General features: G+C 37.3%; 1 protein-coding gene across 2 annotated transcripts; it reads left to right on the top strand.

Moving 5' to 3' along the window:
- Nucleotides 1–1,537: 1,537 nt before the first annotated feature.
- On the top strand, nt 1,538–23,413 carry ZNF330 (zinc finger protein 330). Of its 2 annotated transcripts, XM_082728471.1 has the most exons (10): nt 1,538–1,755; nt 3,885–4,017; nt 5,968–5,987; nt 6,089–6,159; nt 8,773–8,852; nt 15,293–15,419; nt 15,697–15,801; nt 20,049–20,095; nt 21,167–21,284; nt 22,429–23,413. In XM_082728471.1, exons 2-10 carry the CDS (start codon nt 3,898–3,900, stop codon nt 22,701–22,703), a joined length of 963 nt encoding a protein of 320 aa, XP_082584597.1. In that variant the 5' UTR covers nt 1,538–1,755; nt 3,885–3,897; the 3' UTR covers nt 22,704–23,413. The 2 variants fall into 2 exon arrangements, with proteins under 2 accessions (XP_082584597.1, XP_082584598.1); XM_082728472.1 differs by lacking the exon at nt 5,968–5,987 and having other exon boundaries at nt 1,560–1,755.
- The last annotated feature ends 1,363 nt before the right edge of the window (nt 23,414–24,776 follow it).

Here is a 24,776-nt window from a genome sequence, read left to right as displayed (position 1 = left end):
ACTGGTAAATACCAATAGATATAGCCCACCTAAACAAAAGTTGCTAGAGTCTTCAATTTTTTAAGAGATTTTAAGGGGTCTTAAGACCAAAAGTTTTAAGAATTGCTGCAACAGGCAATGCCCCAAGCCAAACCACCTGTGTAAACTTGGAGCAAGTTTCACAGTCTTTCTGCTTGTTTCCTCATGTGTAAACTTAGGAGTTAGTCCTATGTATGTAAAGCAATTAGAACGTCAGGAGCATTCAATGAAATATAATGAAATATATGAAATAAAATCAATAAAATTGATGGAAACAGTGATGGAAGGTAGAAGAAAGGGGAGAAGATTGAATAAAATAGTTTAGATGATGAGAATGATAGATCTGATTAGGAAAATATAGGAAGATTGAAAGGCAATTTTGAGAGCCGTGTGGAGGTTTGTAACTTCCGTATTTGGAGTAAAGTCATGGTTGTGTAAATTTTGTGTAAAATTTTTTCCCTTAATAACACTAAGTTATGTGTAAAAAAGAAAAGGCAAGCTGTTGAATTAACAGAAATGGGAATGTTCCAGTTGGTTTGCTAAGAAAGAAAATAAGGCAAATTGTGATTGGTAAGATGAACTGTGTTTGATAAACTGTGGGAAAAGAGGAGGGAAGAAAACAGAGAGATAATCAATAGAGAGCAAATAGAAGAGTTAAGAGATTTGAAATCTTCATTGGAAGGGTAAATTGAGAGAACTGGTAAAGTAGGATATTAGATAGTTCGTCTGAATTTTGGATTTCAGTGGTTAAGTAGATGACAAAACCTGGCGTGTGGTCACGAGAGAGAATGTCTGTAGTGTAGTAGGAGATGACTGGTGGAGTTGAAATCAAGAACCCAAAAGAATGAATGGGTTTGGATGTTAGTGTGATTCTGGGTGATAGCAGAAGTTGGAAGTCAGGTTCCAAAGTTTTCCACCAATAAGGAGAGGGTAAAAAATAGCAACAATGAAGGAAAAAAAGTGATATGGCTATAAAGAAAGGAAGAATAATTATCTGAGTGAGGTATAGGGGAACAAGAGGACTGACCATACCTTCTAACGAAGAGATGAGTGTGCAAAAATGAGCACCTTTCACTTCATAGAGGTTTAAAGCAAGTCGTCTTTGTAAGGGAGAGGATGTTAGGTTTCAATTAAGGACAAGGCAGAACACACACTAGAGGCCCTTAATGTGGGAAAATTTTGTTTACAAAAGAATGGAGTTCACAGTTTGCACAGTAAATATGAAAAGTAGGTTGTGAGGCACAAAAGATGTAGGTAACAGAAAGTTCCAAAGAATTAGGCAACAATTTTCTATTTCAGTCAATGCATGTGAATTCATTTCCCTCTTCCTTTAGATTTCTCCTTTTCTGAAAAAAATAAAATTTCCTGGGCTTTCCCGTGCCCTGTCTTCCTCTTCCTTCTTTCCTGTTTATTCAGGTAGCCTCTTCCTGCTGGGTCAAATCCCCCATCCAGGAGTGGGAGCCCCGCCCCCCGCGGGAGTGGGCGGGACCAGGGCGGAGCAAATAGAAGTGGGCGGGTCCTTTCCTGTCGACGCGCCGGCGTAAAGACGCTACTTACGTAAGAGGACATCCGGTCCGGCTCCTAGTGTCGGAAATTGGCTCTGTCTACCCTCCTTCGGTTTTAGTAGCTTCTTCCCTGGAATCGCGGCCCGCAAGTTGGAGTTGCTGCTGCCGCGGGCTGGTCTCACGCTGTTCCCTGCCCCTCTGCCCCCGGAGTGAGCCCGGCCTCCCCGCAAGGGTGAGCGAGGTCGGCCCGGAGCGCGCGTGAGGGAGGGCGTCCCGCGGGCGGGTGGTGGTTGTCAGTTCGCCGAACCGCGTGGCACCTCCGCCGTCGCCTCTGGACGCCCCCATCACCCCGCTGGGTCCTCCGATTGCAGGCTTTTCCTCCAGAGCTGCGCTGACCCTGTGCCTTCTTCCTCATTAGGTGACACAGGTCACCTCTTAAAATGAAGCGTTATTAGGGAAGGGCTTAAACCTGTATCAGACGAGAAAAAGAATTACTCTTTTAACTTTCCAAAAACAAATTGGAGAAAAAAAAAAATCGAGGCTCAGCCTGAGCCTTTTCACCCCTGGGGACGCAAAAATCCCCACGGGAATGATCACCCCGTGATTGTTTTCCAAGTTCCTTTGGCAGGGGACTACACAATTTTTTTTTTTTTTCACCCTGTAGATTTTTGAAATTTTAAATACTGAAAGGGTGATCTGGTGGGCGTGGAGTTACTTGGCTGACCACCTGCTAAACTTCCTGGCCTGATTGGTCCATATTTTTAAGTCTCCTCTTCCCACCACTTGGCTTTTACTCGGACATTTTAACGTTGAGAGTAGACACCCAACTAGGAAAACTTAGATGAGCAAGCTGGTGCACGACTTTACCCTATTGTAATAGGGCCTTTTAAATGAGAAATGTGAAAAAAAAAAAAAAAAAAGAGAGAGAGAGAAATGTGTATTCAAAGTGTGATTTCTTAGAAATCTCTCCATGTATCATGGACTTGGTTTCTTTGAAGAGAATGTTTGTGCCTTCAGGGAGATTGTGTCATAGTCACCAGTGAAACTTAATCCTGTCCTTGGAAGTTTAGAATTTGTAGATCTTGAACAAGGCCTAGATGTATAATTCTGTATTTTTTAGGAATTTCTACGGTTGATTTTTGAGAATCAATCTTAGAAAATATTTAAAATACATGTATTTCGAAGACTATGAAGAAACTTGAGATTCATATTTTGAAGCAAGTACATAGACCCATCTATTCGTGTGTCTCTTCATTTACTGATCTCTTAATATGTGCCAGGCAGGGCGTGGAGATGAACATTGTCAAGAAAGACAGGGCTGAAATCCTCAGGGAACTTGCAGTGTGGATTGGATTGGATGAATGGTCAAATAAAAATGTGTTATTTAGTACAAAATCATATTTTTCTAAATGTGGTAGTAGTTCTTTCAACTAAGTAAGGAAATATGAAAGCCAGTTTGAAAGACCTTATTTATACAGGACTTTACATACATACTCATTTATAATACATACTCCTGAACACAAATAGAACTCTGTTAAAATTATATGCTCAGTTACATGTAGAGAGAGGGACAGCTTCCAGAGTCAAAGCAACTATAATACCTTTAATATCTTTTTAGAGAGGTTTGGCTTTGTAGTTAATGTTGTCATTTAACTTGACTTGTTACATGATTTGTTGAGTTATTACACATGAGAAATAAGACTTGTTATACTTCTAATCTTATGAACTTGAATGTGTGATATAAACTGATATAAAAATGATACAAACTGAGTAAATAATACAGTTTTAAATATTTCTTATTAATGTTATATGCTTACGTTTTTAAAATGTAGTAATTTTTATTTATTTATTTTTTTTAAAGATTTACTTATCCAGGAGCAAGCAAGTGTGGGAGTATGAGGAGGGGGAGGGGCAGAGGGAGAGAGAATCCTCAAGCAGACTCCCTGCTGATAGTAGCACCTTAGGTTGGAATGGGAGAGGTTGGGGACTTGATCTCAGTAGCCAGCCACCTCACCTAGGCAATATGCAGAGTAATTTTTAAAGAAAACTTAACATGAGAGAAACTTTTTCTTTTTTCTTGGTGGGAAAAGAAAAATTTGGCTTCTAGGATATAAATTTTCTTGATGTGTACATTCTTTAGAATTGTAGTGCAAATAAGTGCCTTATTTTAAAAATCATCTATTTTATTTGGGATAATGTATATTTGATATTTCATAAAGGCTTAAAATGTGCTTACCAGTCAAAGTGCTAGGTTTGAGTTTAAAATTTAATGAGTAAAAACACTTCATTCTGCTATTTATTAGTTTATTTAAAATAGCAAATGCAACCTGGCAATTACATCTTCTCTGTTCTCTTGTGTAGAAAGAGGGGTAAAATGCCTAAAAAAAAGACTGGTGCGAGGAAGAAGGCAGAGAACCGCCGGGAACGGGAAAAACAGCTCAGAGCATCAAGAAGCACCATAGATTTAGCTAAACATCCATGCAATGCATCAATGGTAACAGCTTTTTTGGATACCTGTTGGTGATTGAAAAACTCTATAATACTTATCTGAAAAATGCTTGAATAAAATTTTAGTGAATACAGTGTTGCCGCATATATTTTATTGAATTTTGAATCTGTGTTAGAGGCATGCCCGTTTTCAGTAATACTGAGTAGCAGTGATTTTGTTTGATTTTATGTTATTTATAAACCTAGCATATTACCTTGGCTGCTGTTAGTGACGAATAGATATGAAACAAGAATGCATACTAGGGATTGTGTGATGATTTCCAACTTCTCTAACCTCATATGCATATTTTGTCCTATTAGTTGGAGCCTTTTCATTAGTTCTTTTAGCAGTTCTTAACTCATTTGATTTCTTTTCTCAACTTTTCACTTTTCTTGACATCTCTTTTGGCTAACTGTTCTATTATCTTCTTTGCTATGCTCAGTGTGTTAGTCCTGATCATTTCTGGGCTTGTTTGGTCAAAGTATAAAAAAGTAAGATTATCATGTGATTATAACCCTTTCCTTTTCTTTTTTTTTTTTTTTTTTTTTCTTTTTTTTGGTCCATGTTTCTCTGACTTGTCCCATATTTCCCTATTTCCAGTCCTCTCTACTTTTTCCGTTCCTGCTACTCCTCTTTCTTCTCCTTTTGTTTCATCTAAGGATCATATGAAATGCTTAATAAGATTTTAATCCCTGAATGTTTCTTTTGCATCTACTTTGTGCCAGGTAGTATTTTAGGCACTGTGGGTTATACAGTCCTTGTTTTGACAAGTTCATAGATCACTCATTTTGTGTATTACTTAATATTTTTTTCTAAGTTACAAATCCAACTTAAGTAACGTTAGGAAGAAATAGAGTTTATCAACTAATATGTTGTTGGGCAGGGCAAGGATGTAACTGGGGCTCAGGGACGCCTGGAACATGAACAACCTTGTAGTTCCATCTTTTGCTTGTTGTTTCTTTTTCCTTATTAGTTCCATTTTCTCAGATTGTCTTACCCCATTGGTTTGGGTTTTAGGTAGTGGTAGCTTGTGTGTCTCACCTCCCAGAGTGTTGTCAGAGAGGGAAAGAACTGTTAGATTGGACTTGGTTAGGTGCCCATCCCAGGGCTAACGTTTATGACTGGCATTCAGGGTGGGAGGGACCAGGTTTACATAACACAGATAGGACAGGTGGTAGAGACTCCCTTCAGGGTCATTTCTAGAGATGACTAGAGAGGGATCTGAGACAGACAAAAGAATTGACTCACATGTGTAAATACACATGATGAAGCCTAGAGTTTGGTAAGTGTTGTAATAAATGTACAATTAAGACAGAGACATTTGGGTAAAACAAGGATAAACTTGAGTGCATGTGCATGGCTGGGGTACAGTTCATAGAGGAGGTAGGTTCATCATCAGAACTTTCAACAGGGAAAGAGGGTAAAGATAGACTTTTCAAGGAAAAGTATTAGAATAGTAAGGCCTGGAAAAAGCACAAGACCTATTTCATGAATGGCTGACAAATAGTGACTTGAATCTAAAGAGAATAGGCCACCAAGGTTTGAAAGTGGTTAGGGACCAGACTGTTGAAAACTTTTAGTACCATGTTTTAAGATTCTAGATTTTCTGCGAGCTTCATCATACTGTGTTCTCTACTATTTCTTGTGTTTATTCTGTTATATTTGTCTGATTAAAAAGCAACAGCAACAACAAAACACAACAAAAAACCAAACCATTGCTGTATTTATATAGCCTATTTGGAAATGCCACTCCTTTCTTTGGTGTTACTAAAGAAAGTATGTCCAGGAACATACCTTTGTTAGTAAAGTATGTATATATGCTTGTGTATGTGGATGAAGTTGGAGGCTTTGGCAAAATGTTACTCAAATTTTAACATGAAAAATGGTATTCTTTATAATGAAAGTAAATTTGCATTTTCAACCAGTAGAAAATTGTTATGTTTTTATATTTTACAGGAGTGTGACAAGTGTCAGAGGTAAATATTTATTTCTTTTTCTATCTGTATGTAATAATATAGATCCTCTAACCTTTTATCTGATATTGACTATATTTTAAAATTTTATTTCATATGACAAGGCGGCAGAAGAATAGAGCGTTTTGCTATTTTTGCAATTCTGTACAGAAGTTACCAATTTGTGCACAGTGTGGTAAGTATATGATAACTGAGGACTTAAGCCTTTTCTTTTATCAACCATTAGTTTTGCAGTTGATCAGTTTGAACGTGTGGGTTTATCAGTTTTTATAATACTGTTAGACCTTATCATTAATGAAACAACAAATTGTTATTTGGTGAATCAAACCTTGATTTTGTCTCTTTGATGTAAGGTTGGAAAATAATTATGGTACAGTTTGGATGTAGGTCCTACCATGTTGTAAACATTAAAAGATCAGATTTCTGACTAATAACATTTGGTCACTTGAATTTTTAATTATACTAACTTTGTCTTGATAATCTGTTTGTATACTTTTCTAAGTTTTGATATTGCCCACAGTATCTTAGACCACTGAGAATAAATTTATTCCACATTTACTGGTGCCAGTTTTTTTCTGTTTGACTCTTACCATATTATTCTTGAGTTTCTTCATATGTTTTCCCAAGTGATTGTAGTCGATTCCTAAGCTACATATTCAGCTCCCAGGTATTCATTCGGAGTCAATGATTATTCAAAGTAAACTAAATGGTAAAACGAAATGGTAGTTCATAGAATAACAAGATTGGCGTTTCCCAAATAGCCTTCCACAGAATACTTGAGCTTTTAATAGATAATTCTTTCTTGGCTTATCGTTTCTTGTCTTGTCTTTTCCCTTTTTTTTTCTTTTCCTATCCCTTTCCTTTCCTTTCCTTTCCTTTCCGAGAGAGAGAGAGAGACAGAGGGAGGGGCAAAGGGAGAAGGAGAGAGAGAATCCCAAGTATGCTGCACACCCAGTTCAGAGCCTGATGCAGGGCTCGATCTTGGAACTGTGAGATCAGGGCATGAGCTGAAATCAAGTCATACACTTAACCAACTGAGTCATGTAGGTGCCCTTAATAGGTTTTTCTTTAAAGAAGACATACATTTGAGAAATGCTGCTTAGCTCATCCCTGCCTTTCTATCTGGGAGATTTCTGTTGCATACTTGTATGTTAAAGGTTCTGAAGACCTCCAGTAAAGAAACCTAATTAGTTTTGTTCACACCAGATTTACTCCCCAAACTTTTATTTGAACAAATACTCCCTTTGGTTATAGGATGATAGTCTCAAGGGGAACACAATTTGGGATATACGCACATGTGTTTATGTATAATAACATCACAGAAAATTTAGTGGAGTTTAGGACTATATCCCTGAATATTTCTAGTGTAGCTCAAGTTTCCAAAGGAGCCATCTTTTGGGGTTTATCAGCTCAGTTCTTGCTCTCAGGGTCATGAGTTCAAGCCTGGCATTAAGCAGGCCCAGTGTGGAGCCTACTTAAAAAACAAAAAACTGGCCTAGAGAGACTACTTGACTGACAGTTTTTATATCCTTATTTTATAAAAGACGAATATAGAATGAGAAAATAGAGGGGCTCCTGGGTGGCTCAGTCAGTTAAGTGTCTGGTGACTTGCAGCTGAGGTCATGATCTAGGGTCCTGGGATCCAGCCCTATCTTGGGCTCCCTGCGGAGGGGGAAGGTGGTTTGCTTGTCCTTCTCCCTTTGCCCCTCCCTCAGCTTGTGTGCTCCCGTGCACGTGCTCTCTCTCTCTCAAATAAATAAGTGAAATCTTAGAAAAGAAAAAGAATGAGAAAATAGATTATGGAGATGAGTTCTTGCTGGGAGCATCCCATATTTTCATTGTTATCTGGGCTTGAATTATATAGTGCTGTGTACATGGATTTATTTCCTACTTCCTGATTCTTATACTTAGACGTGGAACAGTTGGGTAGCTGCTGTCTGTCATTTCCAGTCTCTCTTCCCATTTCCTGTTGTCCTAGCTTCGTTCCTCACATAGTCAAGATAATGGAAAATTGTGCATCTTCTGTGTGTTTCGTGTTCTACTTTGTAGAGTCTGAGATGGGTGATTAATATGTCACCATTAATTTCGACATAGTATATGATGAATGAATTTCCTGATAGTGTTTTGTGTTGGTAATTTGCTGCTAGCTCAGAGCTTTTGTGGCTATAGTCTGATTTTTAGCTCTGTCACTGTATTCCTGATTTTTTCCTGCTCATTTGGGCGCTATTTCAAAATTTTTTTGGAAGAATGTTTATTTGGGGATTATATTTGTAAATTTTTACATATGGATAAACTTAAAAAATGAATTAGGTAAGTTGCATAATCATGGTTTGGTTTGGTTTGAGATGTTCTGTGGAAAGAAATAAACAATAATTTTAAACCAGGCTGTTTTTATTGTGAGTTACAAACTGTGAAATTCATTTTAAAGCATAGCTTTTTAAAATCTGTATTAATTCATCTGAAAATTCACAAGATTTTAAACTGCTTTAATGATTGTTAGGTTACAAACTATTAACTTGGAGTTTCTGATCTGAGTACAAATAATTAGCATATAATTTTATGTGTAATACATTTTTATAGATATACTTATAAATTTCTACTTTTAAAAGATTAGGGTAGATCTCAGTTACATTGATTTTTTTTTTTAAAGTAACATGAGCAGTAAACTGATTTCTATCCATTTTCAAGTTACTTCTATAAGAATTGAGGCTAGATAAAAAGTGGCATTAGTGAGTACTTACATGTACTACTCTGCAAGAGTGATAATGCAAATTTGTGTCTTTACTAGGGAAAACAAAATGCATGATGAAGTCTTCAGACTGTGTCATAAAGCATGCTGGTGTGTACAGTACTGGCCTTGCTATGGTGGTAAGTTTCTTGTCTTCATCTCTTAGACAAGCAGGTTTCTAAGGATAAGAAAAGCCGGTCTGAGCAATGATTATTTTTTCTAAATAGTACTATTTTGTCCTTGATTCAGTCAATCTGGAATTTTCTGGTTTATTTATGGCATATTCTTTGAATGATTTGCCTATATTATCCACTTAATTTTGATTGCTTCCTTTTCTTATTGGAAAATGGACAAGAAATGGAAACTTATTTAAAGTTGACTTAAACAAAGATTCATTTGTCAGTGGTACCTTTCGAAGTTATCTTAACCAGACCTCATAGACTGTCATTTACTGTACTAAAAGCCCTGCTTAAGCAAGGTTCAAGCTTTTTCTCCTTTTTTGTTTTTTAAGATTTTATTTATTTATTTATTTGATAGCGATATCAAGAGAGGGAACACAAGCAGGGGGTGTGGGAGAGGGAGAAGTAGGCTTCCTGCTGAGCAGGGAGCCCATTGTAGGGCTCCATCCAGGAACCCCTGGGATCATGACCTGAGTCAAAGGAAGACGCTTAACGACTGAGCCACGCAGGTGCCCCAAGGTTCAAGCTTTTGGTTTAAAAGCATCCTAGTTTCAAAAGAACCCTACTATTAGTGGGTTTTTTCTATAGCTTTACATTTCAAAAAAGAATACATATTTAATGTAGACTTAAACATAATTTCCTCATTACATGTAGAATTTTCTAAGGAAATTCATTGTTTTAAATACAGAAATACCTCAGAGATACTGTGTATTGGTTCCAGACAGTTGCAATAAAGCAGATATTGCGATAGAATAAGTCAAAATTAATTTTTCAGTTTCCCAGTGCATATAAAGGTTATGTTTACAGTATTTACTATACTGCAGTCTATTTAATGTATAATAGCATTAATCTAAAGAAACATTTTAAATGCCTTAATTAAAAAATATTGCAATAAAATGCTAACCATCATCTGATCTTTCAGTGAGTCGTAATCTTTTGCTGGTGGTGAGTCTTCCCTCGATGTTATTGGCCACTGATCAGGGTGATGGTTACAAAAGGTTGGGGTGGCTGTTGCAGTTTCTTAAAAAATAACAATTTCTCCATAGCATGCAATGCTGTTTGATAGCATTTTAGCCATAGGAAAACTTTTTTCAAAATTGGAAGTTAATCCTCTCAAACCCTGTTGGTGCTTTATAAACCAAGTTTATATAACAGACTCAATCCTAGATTGTCATTTCAGTAGTCTTCACAGTGTCTTTTCCAGGATTAGATTCCATCTCAAGAAATCACTTTCTTTGTTCATTTGTAAGAAGCAACTCCTCATCTGTTCTGTCATGAAATTGCAGCAATCCAGTCCTGTCTTCAGGCTCCACTTTTTATTCTCTTGGTATTTCCACCACATCTGCAGTTACTTTCTCTACTGAAATCTCGAACCCCTTAAAGTTATCCATGACAGTTGGAATCAGTTCTTCCTAACTGCTGTTAATGTTGATATTTTGATCTGTTACCTGAATCAGTAATGTTCTTAAAGGCATCTAGGATCCTGAATCCTTTCCAGGTTTTCAGTTTACTTTGCCCAGGTCCATTAGATGAATCACTATCTCTGGCAGCTGTAACCTTATGAAATATATTTCTAAATAAAAAGACTTGAAAGTCAGAAGGACTTTTGATCCAGGGATTGCAGAATGGATGAAAACAACATCGATTTCATTGTACCACCCCATCAGAGCTCTTGAGTACCAGCTGCATTGCCAGTGAAATATTTTGAAAGGAATACTTTTTCTGAGCAGTAAGTCTCACCAGTGGGCTTAAAACGCATTCAGGAACTGTGTTGTAAATAGATGTGCTGTCACCCAGGCTTTCTTGTTCCATTTATTGAGCACAGAGAGAGTAGATTTAGCATAATTCTTAGGGGCTCCAGCATTTTTCAGAGTAAGTTAGCATTAGCTTCAACAATGACCAGCTCTGTTAGCTCCTAACAGGAGAGTCAGCCTGTCCTTTGAAGCTTTGACGCCAGGCACTGACTTCTCCTCTCTAGATATGAAAGTCCTAGATAGCATCTTCAAATTTCAGGCTATTTTGTCAACATTTAAAATCTGTGGCTTAGTGTAAGCACCTGTGTTAGTGATCTTAGCTGGGTCTTCTGGATTATTTGCTGTAGCTTCTGTGGTAGCACTTGTTGCTTCACTTTGCATTTTGATGTGCTTCTTTCCGCAAGCCTCATGAACTAACCTCCTAGCTCAAACTTTTCTTCTGGAGCTACTTCACCTCCCACAGTCCTCCTAGAATTGAAGAGAGTAAAGGGCCTTGCTCTGGATTAGGCTTTTGCTTATTAGAGTATTGTGGCTGATTGATCTTCTATCCAGATCACTCAGACTTTCTCATATCAGCAATAAGTCTGTTTTGTCTTTTTATCATTCATGTGTTCATTGAAGTAGCACTGTTAGTTTTCTTCAAGAGCTTTTTTTTTTTACATTCACAGCTTCACTGAGTATGACATGAGAGGCTTACTTTTGGCCTGTCTCAGCTTTCAACCTGCCTTCCTCATGAAGCTTAATCATTTCTAGCTTTAGATTTTTTTTCTTTTTGTTTTTTAAATTTCATTTATTTATTTGACAGAGAGAGAGAGATCACAAGTAGGCAGAGAGAGAGGGGGAAAGAAAGCAGGCTCCCCGCTGAGCAGAGTCTGATGCCAGGCTTGATCTCAGGACTCCGAGATCATGACCTGATCTGAAGGCAGAGGCTCAACCCACTGAGCCACCCAGGTGCCCCTTAGCTTTAGATTTAAAAGTGAGAAACAGTGCCTGGGTGGCTCAGTTGGTTAAAGCCTCTGCCTTCAGCTCAGGTCATGATCCTAGGGTCCTGGGATTGAGTCCCACATCAGGCTCTCTGCTCAGCAGGGAGCCTGCTTCCCTCTCTCTCTCTGCCTGCCTCTCTGCCTACTCATGATCTCTGTCTGTCAAATGAAGAATCTTTAAAAAAAATAAATAAATAAAAGTGAGAAACATATGACTCTTTCACTTGAACACTTAGAGGCTATTGTAGGGTTTTAATTGGCTTAATGTCAGTGTTGTTGTGTCTCAGGGAATAGGGAGGCCCAAGGAGAGGAAGAGAGGTGGGCGAACAGCTGGTCAGTGGAACAGTCACAATACATATAACATTTACCGATTAAGTTTGCTATCTTACATGGGCACAGTTTGTGGTGTTCCAAAGCAATTACAATACTAATATCAAAGATCACTGATCACAGATCACCATAACAAATATAATAATAATAAAAAAGTTCCAAATACTGTGAGAATTACTGAAATGTGATACAGAGACATGAAGTGAGCAAATGCTATTAGAAAAATGTCCCTGATGGTGCAGGGTAGCCACATATCTTCAATGTATAAAAAATACACTAGCAGGGCGCCTGGGTGGCTCAGTGGGTTAAGCTGCTACCTTCGACTCAGGTCATGATCTCAGGGTTCTGGGATTGAGTCCTGCATCGGGCTCTCTGCTCAGCAGGGAGCCTGCTTCCTCCTCTCTCTCTCTGCCTGCCTCTCTGCCTACTTATGATCTCTCTCTGTCAAATAAATAAATAAAATCTTTTTAAAAAAATACACTAGCTGTGGAGCAGTAAAATGGAGCGCAAGAAAATGAGGTATGCTGTAATAAAAAAAAATGCGTGATGCATTTTGATCTCTTTTTCACTAACAAATAGCTCTTAAACCAATTTTACTGTATTCTGTTGTGTGGCTTGTTTATTAAAAAAAAAAAAAAAATACTTATTTGAGAGAGGAGGGGGTACAGAGGGAGAGAGAAACCCAAGTGGACTTCACACTGAGTAAGGAGTCCAATGCAGGGCCATTTCTCATGACCCCAAGATCACAACCGGAGCCAAAACCAAGAGTCGGATGCTTAAATGACTGTGACACCGTGGCGCCTTCCTGTTGTGTGATTTTTATGCTCGGGTCCAAATTTCATTCCATGAGAAAAGTAGTAGTACTTCTATGTCAAGCAGATATTTTATTTATAGCAACTTCCCAAGAACATTATTTTCCATCATGAAGCACACCTTTATATGATCTATTTCACATGTGGATATCTTACAGAAGCAAGAAACTAGACTTACTCATCAGTATCTTGTGAATTTCTCTTCATTTTTAAATATAGGATTGTCAGTATTATCTTTATTCATAAATCAATGTAATCTTCCTTGGTAGCTTGCTTATGTCCAGATTTATCAAATGCTTTTTAAAAAATTCACTAAGTTGTGAATTGAATTGAATGTGAATGATGTCTCATATAAAACATTTCAGTAGACTCAGATATCATTAGCTGTAAATTCTAGAAAAGCGATTTTCTGGAAATCTTCTCTTTGTCTGTCAAAATTCCCTCTCTCTTCCCTCTTTTATACCTTGCTTTGCCCTGGGAACCTGACCTGTGTGTAAGGACTGGTCAATGTCTTTCTTACCTTCTGGCTTCCCTTTGGGTTCAGCCAGTGGAGGCCCTGGTAGGACACCTGTAGTTGGGAGGACAGTACAGTCTGGGTGTTATTCTTCAAGCTCTCTCGACACCGTTATCCTTGTTTGGCCATGGATTGGCCATGGTTTCTCTCTATATGGCCAGGTAATCTTCTCCACTCTGCTCTCTTTCAAGGTTCTGGTAACTCCCTCCTCTCCCCTTGTTTCAGGCTCAGGGGTTGTCTGGATCATCCCTTATGTTTTTTCTAAGCCCTTTTCTTGTCCTTTGTAAATCATCTCTTGTAAACTCTCCTGGATTACTCAGTTTAGTGTGTCATCTTTTTGTGTCTTGGAACCTGGATGTTCCAAGAGATGTATTTGAGGATTTACTCTCCACAGTGATAATCCATTTTTATAGCTCAAAAAGCATCCTTCCTATTTGTTCTTTACTACTGTTACAGAGAATCTTGAATACTAGAACATTGAGTTGAAATTCAGAACACTGGTTTAAATCCCAGCTCCGCTGAAATGTAGCTCTGGGATTTGGACTTAAGACTTGGGCCCCTATTTGTCACCTATAAAGGAAAGACCATCTAGTCCTATTTTCTTGTTTTCTTTTTCCTTTTTTTTTTTTTTTAAGATTTTATTTATTTGTCAGAGAGAGAGAGAGAGCGAGCAAGCGCACACAAGTAGGGGGAATGGCAGGCAGAGGGAGAAGCAGGCTGCCTGATGCGGGACTCCATCCCAGGACCCTGGGATCATGATCTGAGCCGAAGGCAGATAGATGCTTAACCGTCTGAGCCACCCAGGCATCCCTAGTTCCATTTTCTTAATATTCTTTCTAGCAGTTAATATTCTATAGATGTCATTGTGTTATCTTGATGTAGAATTGGAGTCTTATCCTATTTAATTCTCTTTCTCTCTCTCTCTCTTTTTTTAAAGGTTTTATTTATTTGAAAGAGAGAATGAGAGAGATCATGAGAGGGAGGAAGGTCAGAGGGAGAAGCAGACTCTCTCCCTGCTGATCCTGGACTCCAGGATCATGACCTTAGCTGAAGATACTTGCTTAACCAACTGAGCCATCCAAATTCCCTAATTCTGTCTAATTAATTTTTTTCCACAAAGAAATGTAATGATTCAAAGCATAAGTAGCCTTAACAGAAAAAAGGTGTTGACAGAAGTTTAATATTTTTTCTCAGTTATTCTAAAAAAGCTATGTGAATTATTTTATAAATTGATTCAGGAAGGAATTTTCTTAAATGAAAAATACTTATTTTTTTAGAAAATGGAATATATATTTATTATAAATCACAGTATCACACAGGTGCACAACATAATGATTTGATGTTTGTTTATATTGCAAAATGATCGCCACAGTAAGTCTAGTTAACATCTATCAGCTCACATGGTTATAATTTTTTTTCTGGTGATGAGAACTTTTAAGACCAACTGTCTTAGCAACTTTCAAAGAAATAAAGTATTATTGACTGCAGTCACTATGCTGTACACTACATCCCCATAACTTATTTAATATGTGACTGCAAGTTTGTACCTTTTTTTTTATTATTATGTTCAGTTAGAAGTTAAGAAATATTTCTAATTGAAAAAATTCAGTTTATTTACTATAATTGTGATAGATAAGAATGCTTAAATGTGGGCTGTGGACACCATTCGAATTAGAATTCAGTTAGAAGGCATCACTGTTAGCTCTGTGACTTACTTTAATGATTAGTGTTAGGGCTAAATGTATAGTTCCCCCTCCTTGCTTCTTATTCTTTTGATTTATAGCCAAGTTTTTTATATTGTAAATAGCTGTTGGTGAAGTAGTTTGATTTTCAGAGAACCCTCTTTAATTTTGGTTTAAGCAAAATTTTTTCTTTAATGAAGCCACCCACTATCACTAAGGGTTGATAAATTGCTAAATGCATACAATTTTGATGGTTGCCATTGGCTAAACAATGGTTGCAGCCAGGCATGTGACAAAGATTAATTTTTTGTGTTCCTTGGTTACAGGGTGCAATATGTGACTTCTGTGAAGCTTGGGTTTGCCACGGTAGGAAATGTCTCAGCACACATGCCTGTGCCTGTCCTCTTACTGATGCTGAGTGTGTGGAGTGTGAGCGAGGTGTCTGGGACCACGGTGAGTGATTACATACAAGCAATGAACTTTACTGTAAGTAAAGGTTGACTTTGAAACATTCTGGATGCTCTTTTTATATGAGTAGCCAGGGGATTGTGGGAGTCCACTTTTTTATGGTTCAATTTGGCAGTTTTCATTGTAGCCTTTACCAGAGCAAAAACTACTGTGTCATTTTGGTGTAATTCTGAAGTAAATTGCTTGACTTCTTTAAATTGGTATTTATGGCTTCTTTAAATTGAAATTTATCACTTATGGGTTTTTTTTTTTAATCCAACAGGAGGCAGAATATTCAGTTGTTCTTTTTGTCATAACTTTCTCTGTGAAGATGATCAGTTTGAACATCAAGCCAGTTGCCAGGTTTTAGAGGCGGAAACATTCAAATGTAAGTTTTTATAAATTAGATGTCCTTTATACCCAGGATTCTTAATAGTATTAAGTGTTAGACTCAAAAAAGAATCTAGTTTTTCATGCAGCCTCTTGTGGACTATAATTCAACTTAATATCTATTTTCTGTTTCTAAAAAAAATTCAGAACCAATAAATAAATAAATAAAATTCAGAACCACATACTTTTATTTTTTTCAATAGGGATGCCACTGGCATTTTGGTTGGGTCAGTTCTTTGTTACATGGGATTGATCAGGCACTATAGAGCTTGTAGCCTTCCTGGTCCTGAGTACTAAATACCATTTTCACTTCCCAAGTTATTATAACCCCTCCCACCTCTACCTGCCTCCACCAGCACCCGCCCCCCCCCCGCCCCCTGCCATTTCCAAATGTCTTGAAGTAAGTGGTATGTGATACTACCCCTAGTTTGTTCCTGCCAGTTGGTTCCAGTGGTTTTTAGACAAGAGTATGCATCAGAAACGTCTGTGGAGGTTTTTTTTTTTTTAAATTTAGGCACCCCTGCCTCATCCCTGGTGATTCTCTGTTTGAAGTCTATGATAGGTAAGGCATATGTATTTTACCCACACACATAATTGTCATGTATCTTCCAGTTTGAGAACCAGTGTTACTGATTGGATATTATCAATGGGATTATCTTTACAGATAGATTACATTTTATTTCTGCATTATTTTTGATTCTCAAAGCTCAAGATTCAGAATCAAAACATTACTTAAATTCTGCTTCCTGGTTATGTGATTTTGGGCAAACCACCAAATCTTTCTAAAGCTGAGTTTCCTTATATATTAAAGGAAGATGCTAATTTCTTTTTCAAAGAGTTAATTAAAATGCAAATCCACATAAAGTGTTATTATGGTACTTTTACTTAGAAAGCCCTTATTAAACAGTAGATATTATTATAGGAAAGGCTGAAGTTTCCCAGACACTCACTTCCTTGAATTTGGTTTTTGTTTTGATATGAAATGCTAATCTCTATATTCTCCTATAAAGTTGATAGTTTATCAATTTATACATGTATATATAAATGCGTATGTATGTAATTCTTACAGTATTCCTATTGAAACTCTTAAAGGTTAAAGAACATCTCAAATAGCATTTTTGAGCCATTCTTAGGCTTCTGCAAAATGTGTAATATAAAAATTGAATTACTTTATTTGGGACTTGAAGAGCTTTGAGTATTTTGTATCATGTGGCCCCAAAGACAGGCAGCTGTGAGTGATAAGGCTATAATTTTATCAGGAAGTTTTAGTGATTCAGTAAAAGACAAAGGAAAAATAAACAGTTGGCAAGATTAAGATACATCTGTCATTATGTCTTTGATATCTGATATTAAGGTCATGCTCATTGCAGGTTCCCAGGTGTCTTTGGTTTACTGTAACTTATCTTTACCTTTTTTCTTCATTGCTTTATTTTTTTCTTGCCATTCTTTCTTTGCCAGTTGCCATTCACTGCTTGTTTTTTTCTGAAATATTTTCCTAACCATATCCATAGGCCCCAAAGATATAGCTTATTTCCACCCCCTTACTTGGTCATATCACATTTATAGGATTGACCTTACTTAGGAATTGGGTGATATAGAAATTCTTTGAAATCCTTATTTACCTGCAATATCAGTGGGAAGGATGTTTTAAGAAAAAAACAGAACAATGGTGTTGACTCTGCCTGTATTGTTTTTTTAAAATAATTAAAATGGCTCCAGGACTTCTGATATAAAATGGCTTGTCATCAGCAGGCTTTGATGCATCCCAGCCTGCTCTCTTTTAAAATAATATGACGACATAGAAATAGATTTAAAATGGAAACCATTCCCCAGTTTAAAACTAGGAAACTCAAACCATTTTAGAATCTGAGTGAAATGCATGTCCAGGATTGTAACTCCTGGGGAGAGAAAGAACTGGGCAGTGAACTGGAGTGCCTGTGTGTTGGCTTGAGGTAATTAGGGAAAGAAGAATGGCAGGGCCATGTTCTATCTTTGTTTGAGTTCCCAGAAGTAGAGATGAGGTAAGATAGACAACAACAAATTTCTTGGGCTCATGTCCTTGTGGCATGTCAAAAGCCTTAAGTAGTGGGGTTAGGAAAAGTTTCAGTATCAGAAATGCCTGGGGCTCCTAGGTGGCTCAGTTGGTTAAGTGCCTTTGGCGCAGGTCATATCCCAGGGTCCAGGGTTGAGCCTCAGGTCAGGCCTCTGCTCACTGGGGAGCCTGCTTCTCCCTCTTCCTCTGCCTGCTGCTCTGCTTACTTGTATGCTTGCTTTCTCTCTCTCTCTCTGTGTCAAATAAATCTTAAAAGAAAAAAAAAATGCCTGGTGTACAGTGGGAGATTGGGTTGGGAGCTTTGTACTTTTAGTATGTGTTCTAGCTATGTATTTGGAAGAGATATATAACATTTTGGTTAAATATATCCTTTTTTTAAAAAAATTTTTTAACTGAATGAAGAAGGAACCAAAAATTCCCTGTCTTCAGGTGGAAATGATTGAGATTTCAGATTTTCGTCCCTACAGACTGAATGAACTAATACGGTTATTATTGGAGTAATTTGTTATATATATGTAATATAGTTAGCTCTCAGACAGTATGAAGGTTAGGAGCACCAACTGTCTGTGCAATTGACAACCTGTATATTAACTTCTGACCCTCCAAAAACTTAAGTCCTAATAGCCTACTGTTGGCCAGAAGCCTTACTGATAACATAAATAGTTGATTAACATATATTTTGTATGTATTATGTAATATATTCTTAGGCTAAAGTAACTAGAGAAAGTAAAATGTTACTAAAGAAATAATAAGGTAGAGAAGATACATTTAAAGCACTGCACTGTCTTTATTGAAAAACATCTACATATAAGCAGACGTGCACAGTTCAAACCCATGTTCAAGGGTCAACTATAGTAAGCACTCAGTTTTTTATTTTTAATTTTTTTGTTATTTTAACTTCTATTTTATTAACTTTTTATTTTTAACTTTTTCTTTTAAACTTTTAAACTTTTTCTAACTTTTTAAATTTTTAACTTTTATTATTAACACATAGGACAAATAATACATATCCAACTGAATTATTGGCATTACTGTGGAAGAAAGTGGGATACTTGGGGAGAAGCAATGATAATACACAAAATTGAGAGCATCATTCCTGAGTTTAAAAAAAATACTTGCCTGTGCACATTAAAAAGGCTACCCATGAACCAGGGAAAATTAAGTAAGAGAATTCCCAAATTAGGAACATCTGGTCAGATATTTACATTACAAAGACAGGCTTCCTTTTATTTGTTTTTCTCTTTAGTTTTTCAAGACCTCTAAGTGAATTTTATATTTGGACTTTATTAGGTAAGGCTTAGTTTATCGTCTCCTTCTGTATCTCTGGTACTTATTTTTTCTTCCATTTCTGACACAGTCAATATGAGCCAGACATTCTGGCTTTTCTAATATATTTGCACTTAAGTTTAGGTTTTTCCTCAGTAATTATAGGTAGTGACCAAAATTAACATGGTTTACTGACTAAAATAGAAATAAAATATTTTGGGATTTTTCCCATCTTTTCCTGCCCACTTGAACATTATTTTCTCTTCATAGCCACCCTTTCTATCTGAAGTATTCTATTCCCTTATCAGAAGTTATGCCAAAAATGGTAATGTGTCATCAGGAGATTATATATTAATAGAGAAAATTCTTTTTTTTAAGATTTGTTTATTTTTTAAAGATTTTTACTTACTTAGAGCAGGATCAAGGGGTGGGGCAAAGGGAGAAGCAGCTTCCTGCTGAGCAGGGAGCTTGATGTGAGGCTTCCATCCCAAGACCCCCAGATCATGACCTGAGCCAAAGGCAGAGGCTTAACCGACTGAATTACTCAGATGCCCCTCTTTTTAAGATTTAAGCATTATTTGATAAAGGGAAGAATTTCAGCCAGTGTTGGGGAAAAAAGGATGTCTCACCGTTTCATTCTTTTAAATATAATTAATGAAGTTTGCCATCTCCTAGATTGGAGAAATGGAAGGAGGTTGGAGAATAATTAGTGCCATACTAGTGAAATAATGCTGTGTGTGTGCACTTTGTTTCTTTCCTTCTGGCTGGGGATTCCATCTCATTTTGTATGTCCTCTGGGTTATATTATGAGGCCAAAAAAAAAAAAAAATGTTAATAATTGAGCTAAGTACATCAAGTATAAATCTGTGGAAAATAGTGTTTTCGTTCCAAGGTTGAATCTGGACATTATGTATTTTTGCCCATAGGTGTTTCATGCAATCGACTTGGTCAGCATTCCTGTCTTCGTTGTAAGGTATACTTGTCTGTTATTTTTAGATTTTTGTTTTTAATCCCAGTACTCTTCCACCTTGGATTATTTATAGCTATAATTAATCTAACAAGGGTCTTTCAACATTATGTAGTTTACTTCTTTTATTTTGAAGATTGTGAAATTGAATTGAGAAAGCTGAGTGACTTTCCTAAGGTCATCCAGTTGGCTTATCTTGGAGTAGACACTAATGCACATGTCTCCTGAATCTTGGCTCAGTGTTTTTACACCTTATGTTTATGGAGAATATTTTGACCAAAGTGTTGAGAATGTATTTTAACTAACATCAAAATTCACTTGCTTATAGGAAAGTTTGAGTGAAAAGAAGATTTCCATAATGGTCTATTTCCTTAGATTTTGTCTCCAGCATTTCTGTTTGTCAAGGATCACTAAACGGGCAGCCCATTCACTTCCTGTCAGAAACATTTCTCTGGTTCTTCTGGTCCTAACCCTATCTTTCCTTTCTCTCTCAAATCTACCCCAGTTTCACCAAATGACTTTCAGGTGTTATCTATGCTATTTCTTCTGCCTTAGATCCATCCCTCTTCCAGTTTTGCTTACCTTACCCCACTGTACCCTTGTTCTCCTTCAGCTCTCAGCCAACACATCATGTTTTCCAGGAAGCCCTTCCTGAATCCCATATCCGGTTTAGTGCCCCTCCACTGCACTTCCCTTGCAGTGAGCAGTGTCTTGCAATTACCTTTCCACTTGTCTGTGTCCGCAGTTAGGTTATATATCTGTGAGGGTGGATAGGCTATTCACCATTATGTCATCAGGGGCTTTGTGAATGCACATGTATTTATGAATGGATCAATGTGTCTACGCTGTCATTCCCCTGTGTATAATTTCTGCTTTATGTTAGGTCATAGTGCAGAGAGTTCTGGCAAAGACCATTTCCCTTAAGAAATTTAAATCAGGAGTGTGACCAGTCCCAACAAAAGTCTTAATCTCTACCCTCACAAAACTGCCTTTAAGTTTTCTGGAAATATTGAATGATAATTTTGTATATTTTTTGAATTATTTATTTACTTGCTTATTTTTACTTATCTTTTATAGGCTTGTTTCTGTGATGATCATACAAGGAGCAAAGTGTTTAAGCAAGAAAAAGGTAAACAGCCTCCCTGCCCCAAATGTGGACACGAAACTCAGGAAACTAAGGATCTCAGCATGTCAAGTAAGGCTCTTCTTAAAATACCAGTGGAGTGATTTTGCTTTCTTGCTTAGACAAGATTTATCTCTTTTTTTTCTCTTTCTATTTTTGTTTTTGCCTCTTCTTCATATTTGAAAAGATGAATGTGTTCTCTTAAGCAAATGGAATTTTATAGCCTTGGAAAATTTGTGGGTGAAGTTTCTCAATTTAACTTAAGAAATACACCATCATTCACTTTGATGTTTGGCATTTGACTCAGTTAATGACATAGTGAATACTGAAATTTAAGACCAAAAAGTGATTTTTTTTGCCTTTGCTGAGGTTTCCTTGTTGAATAATTGAATAGCTATAAATCTTTAATATTCGAGTGCTGGTAATCTTCAGTGCTTGGAAGTTGAAATTCATTCTAAAGCTTTTTGTAGGTGTGTAGTATTTGAGCAGCGGTGCTTATTATGTAATATATCACTACTATAGGAAATTGTTTTGTGGTTTTTATATAACTTTTCTATGAAGGAGTAAGACTACTATAAACATGTTTGTAGTCATACAATTTACAGTTTTGTTAAAGAGAATTTGACTCTTTACCAAACATAGCAGAGTGGAACCATAATCTGAAAATACTTTTGTTTAATCAAAGTTGTAGTACATTTTAGTACAATGAGGTGAGACTGATGATTTTGCTGATTTTTTGAACTGAACTATATTGCCACTTAGGCAGAAGAAATGAAGGGCTTTGTCTTGTTGGATGCCAGAATTATAGAGTGGTTCTCTTAAGAAAAGTGTAATGATATGAGATCAACAGTTCTGTGATTTGAAAATAAAATTTTAATCCATCAAATGAAGAGCATTTTAGTTTTTAACGTGCCTTATTTGAATTGTTTGGAGAGTGCTGCTGTTTTGTTTTCCAGCTTTTTCTAGATTTAGTGAAATGACGCTGTTGTCTTTATTATATGTTATATATGGTATGTATATAGGCTCTGAGTAGGCTAGAACTGATGGTTTTACTAAGGTCTCCTTTTTTTCCGGTTAAGTATTAAGTGAGGAAATTAGGAAAATGGGAGTAAGAAGCAGCCAGTCAGTTTCATATAATTTTGTATATTGTAGAAGAAAGTGAAGATGTAAAGAATCAAAACAAAGTGCCATCCATGTACATGTCTGTCTCTTACAGCACGGTCCCTGAAATTTGGCAGGCAGACTGGGGGCGAAGAGGGAGATGGAGCTTCTGGTTATGATGCCTATTGGAAGAATCTTTCTTCTGATAAGTATGCTGATAGCAGCTACCATGATGAAGACGAAGATGAAGAGGAAGCAGAGGATGATGAAGAGGAAGAAGATGAAGTCGGAAAGGATTCAGATGCCGAGTCGTCAGATTTATTTACTAATTTGAATTTAGGAAGGACCTATGCCAGTGGCTATGCTCACTACGAGGAACAGGACAACTAGGAGAGCTGCTTGCCCATGGGTGACTGTGTCCGAGACGAGCCAGAATCTGTGTGCTTAATGAATTGGGTGTGGATGTTCAGAAGTACTGTCACTTAGCCTTGTGCAAAAGACTAGTTATGCACTCCCTGGGGCAAGGAGTGGGGCATAGCATTTTTATAGGAGCTGATAATCAGGCTTATAGTATAAGAAAAAATGAGTTCCAAGGGTAAGATGTTTATTGATTCCAAGCAATTGAAGCATCATGAATTGGATTTTTACTGATTTCAGTAATCAGTAGGTTATGCCAATTAGATACATACCCAGGATAAAAGAATAGAATGGTAATATATTTGATTGAAATTAGATTGCTGTTTTTATTAAAAAAAACACCGCTTATATTCTTTCTTTCTGATTTTGTAACATGGTAATGGGTAAAATGAATTATTGTATTTTTCCTTGTAGGTCCACAGGATGAGAATCAGATGTTAAATGCTGAATTTTCATTAAATATCCATGTTATCTTAAGTAGTCATGATATGTATGTTTTAGCAATTACTCATTCATTTTTTTCTTCACAGTGTGTGTCCTGAGCAGTACCTGTTATTAATGCCTAAATGTATAGACAAAGGTGACTGAATAGTTAGTTTGCAGAGACGTAGAGACAGAGACAGTATTATTACACAGATGCATTTATGCATTTGTCTTTGAATAAATCTAGTATTTCACTTCTATACTTTGGATATTTAATTTCTTATTTTCAAGTTTTAAACTTATTTTGGAAATTTCCAATATTTTTGTATAAACTGCTTCATTTCTCCTCTACTGTGCAAAATAGGTAGCAGAGATTAATGATGCAGTAGATGCAGAGTTATGTGGCCAGACCCCATCACTAGTGGTAGGTAGAGAACAGGCAGTTGCGGCACAAGTTTCAGTTGTACACCTTGTGCTGGTGGTGGTTTGGGGTGCTGTGCTGGAGAGATATGTGTTAGTGCACTGGATGGCATTTGAGAAGGATGGAGAAAATTGTAGCTGTGAGGATAAAAGGGATGGATGGCTATTGCTAGGCCATTCTTACTCTATAGAAGCATAATGAACAGCTGAACTGCTGAGGGCAATAACAGGCTGTGGGAAACCAGGTGTGGCCTCTGGATGCACGGGAACGAGTTTTCATGACTTGCAGCAGAATGGCTGAGAAAGCTGAGGCCCAAGCACAGGACTTAGTAGTCTGGATGGTAGATGTCAAAGACATTTGCCAATCAAGGCAGGTCTGTTACGCAGGAGTCAAGGCACTTTTTGGGAAAACCCAGGACCCTGACAAGTGAGGTAGAGGCATCTGAATGGATACTGCTTACTCTGCAAACTCCTGAACTTTCTGAACCTGCAGTTGTAGCCCATCCCTCTCTGGTAAGGGCAAATACCCCTGCCCTGCCTCCAAGATGGGTGACAGTACATAATCTCTCCAGGCAACAGGTGCCTCCCTTAGGACCTGTCCTACCTCCAGGCTACTAGGTCTTGAATTAGGATTAAAAAACTGTAATTCGGGTTAAGGAAAACTAAGCTGGAGAGGTGCTGGGCCTGCAGAGAAGAACAGAGTCTACCCCAAAGGAGCTGCAAGAATTGGCCAGCAAGGGCTGGGAGGAGCTGGAGGAGTACATGAGACAGGAATTAGGGTGAAGATCAAGAGTCAGATCATAAACTAGGGGAGAATTTAATAGCACCCACATTGGGTCCTTAGGTTGGTGGATAAGAGCTATCTTAATAGGGTTTAACACCCTGGTTGGGCTCCTTGGAGATGGTATGTACTTGCTACCAGGATGGCTTCTAGAAGCATGGAAAAAGCAATGGTTAATTCTGAGCAGGGTTGAAGTGTGACCATTTTATTGTGACAGAGTGTGGAAGAAAGGAATAAAAGTTGAAGGAAGTGGATATGCTGGAATGGATTATCTTTGGTTGGACAATCTACAGACGATTATGTTTCATAGGAGTAGGCCCACCAGAAAACCATCTAACAAAGCCATAAAGACATGTAATGATGAGAGAGGCACAAGGGCCGCTAAGTATTTGAGTAGTAACTGTAGGCTTCTGGTGACAATA

The sequence above is a fragment of the Mustela nivalis genome, assembly GCF_964662115.1.
Source record: "Mustela nivalis genome assembly, chromosome: 4".
Lineage (NCBI taxonomy): Eukaryota > Metazoa > Chordata > Mammalia > Carnivora > Mustelidae > Mustela > Mustela nivalis.
The sequence above is the reverse complement of the archived record's forward strand: the minus strand, read 5'-3'. Positions and strand labels throughout refer to the sequence as shown.

Coding starts and splice junctions, on each gene's coding strand:
- ZNF330 (XM_082728471.1), top strand. CDS start 3,898: ATGCCTAAAAAAAAGACTGGTGCGAGGAAGAAGGCAGAGAACCGCCGG. Junction 20,096..21,166: donor ATTCCTGTCTTCGTTGTAAG/GTATACTTGTCT, acceptor TATCTTTTATAG/GCTTGTTTCTGTGATGATCA. Junction 21,285..22,428: donor TAAGGATCTCAGCATGTCAA/GTAAGGCTCTTC, acceptor TGTCTCTTACAG/CACGGTCCCTGAAATTTGGC.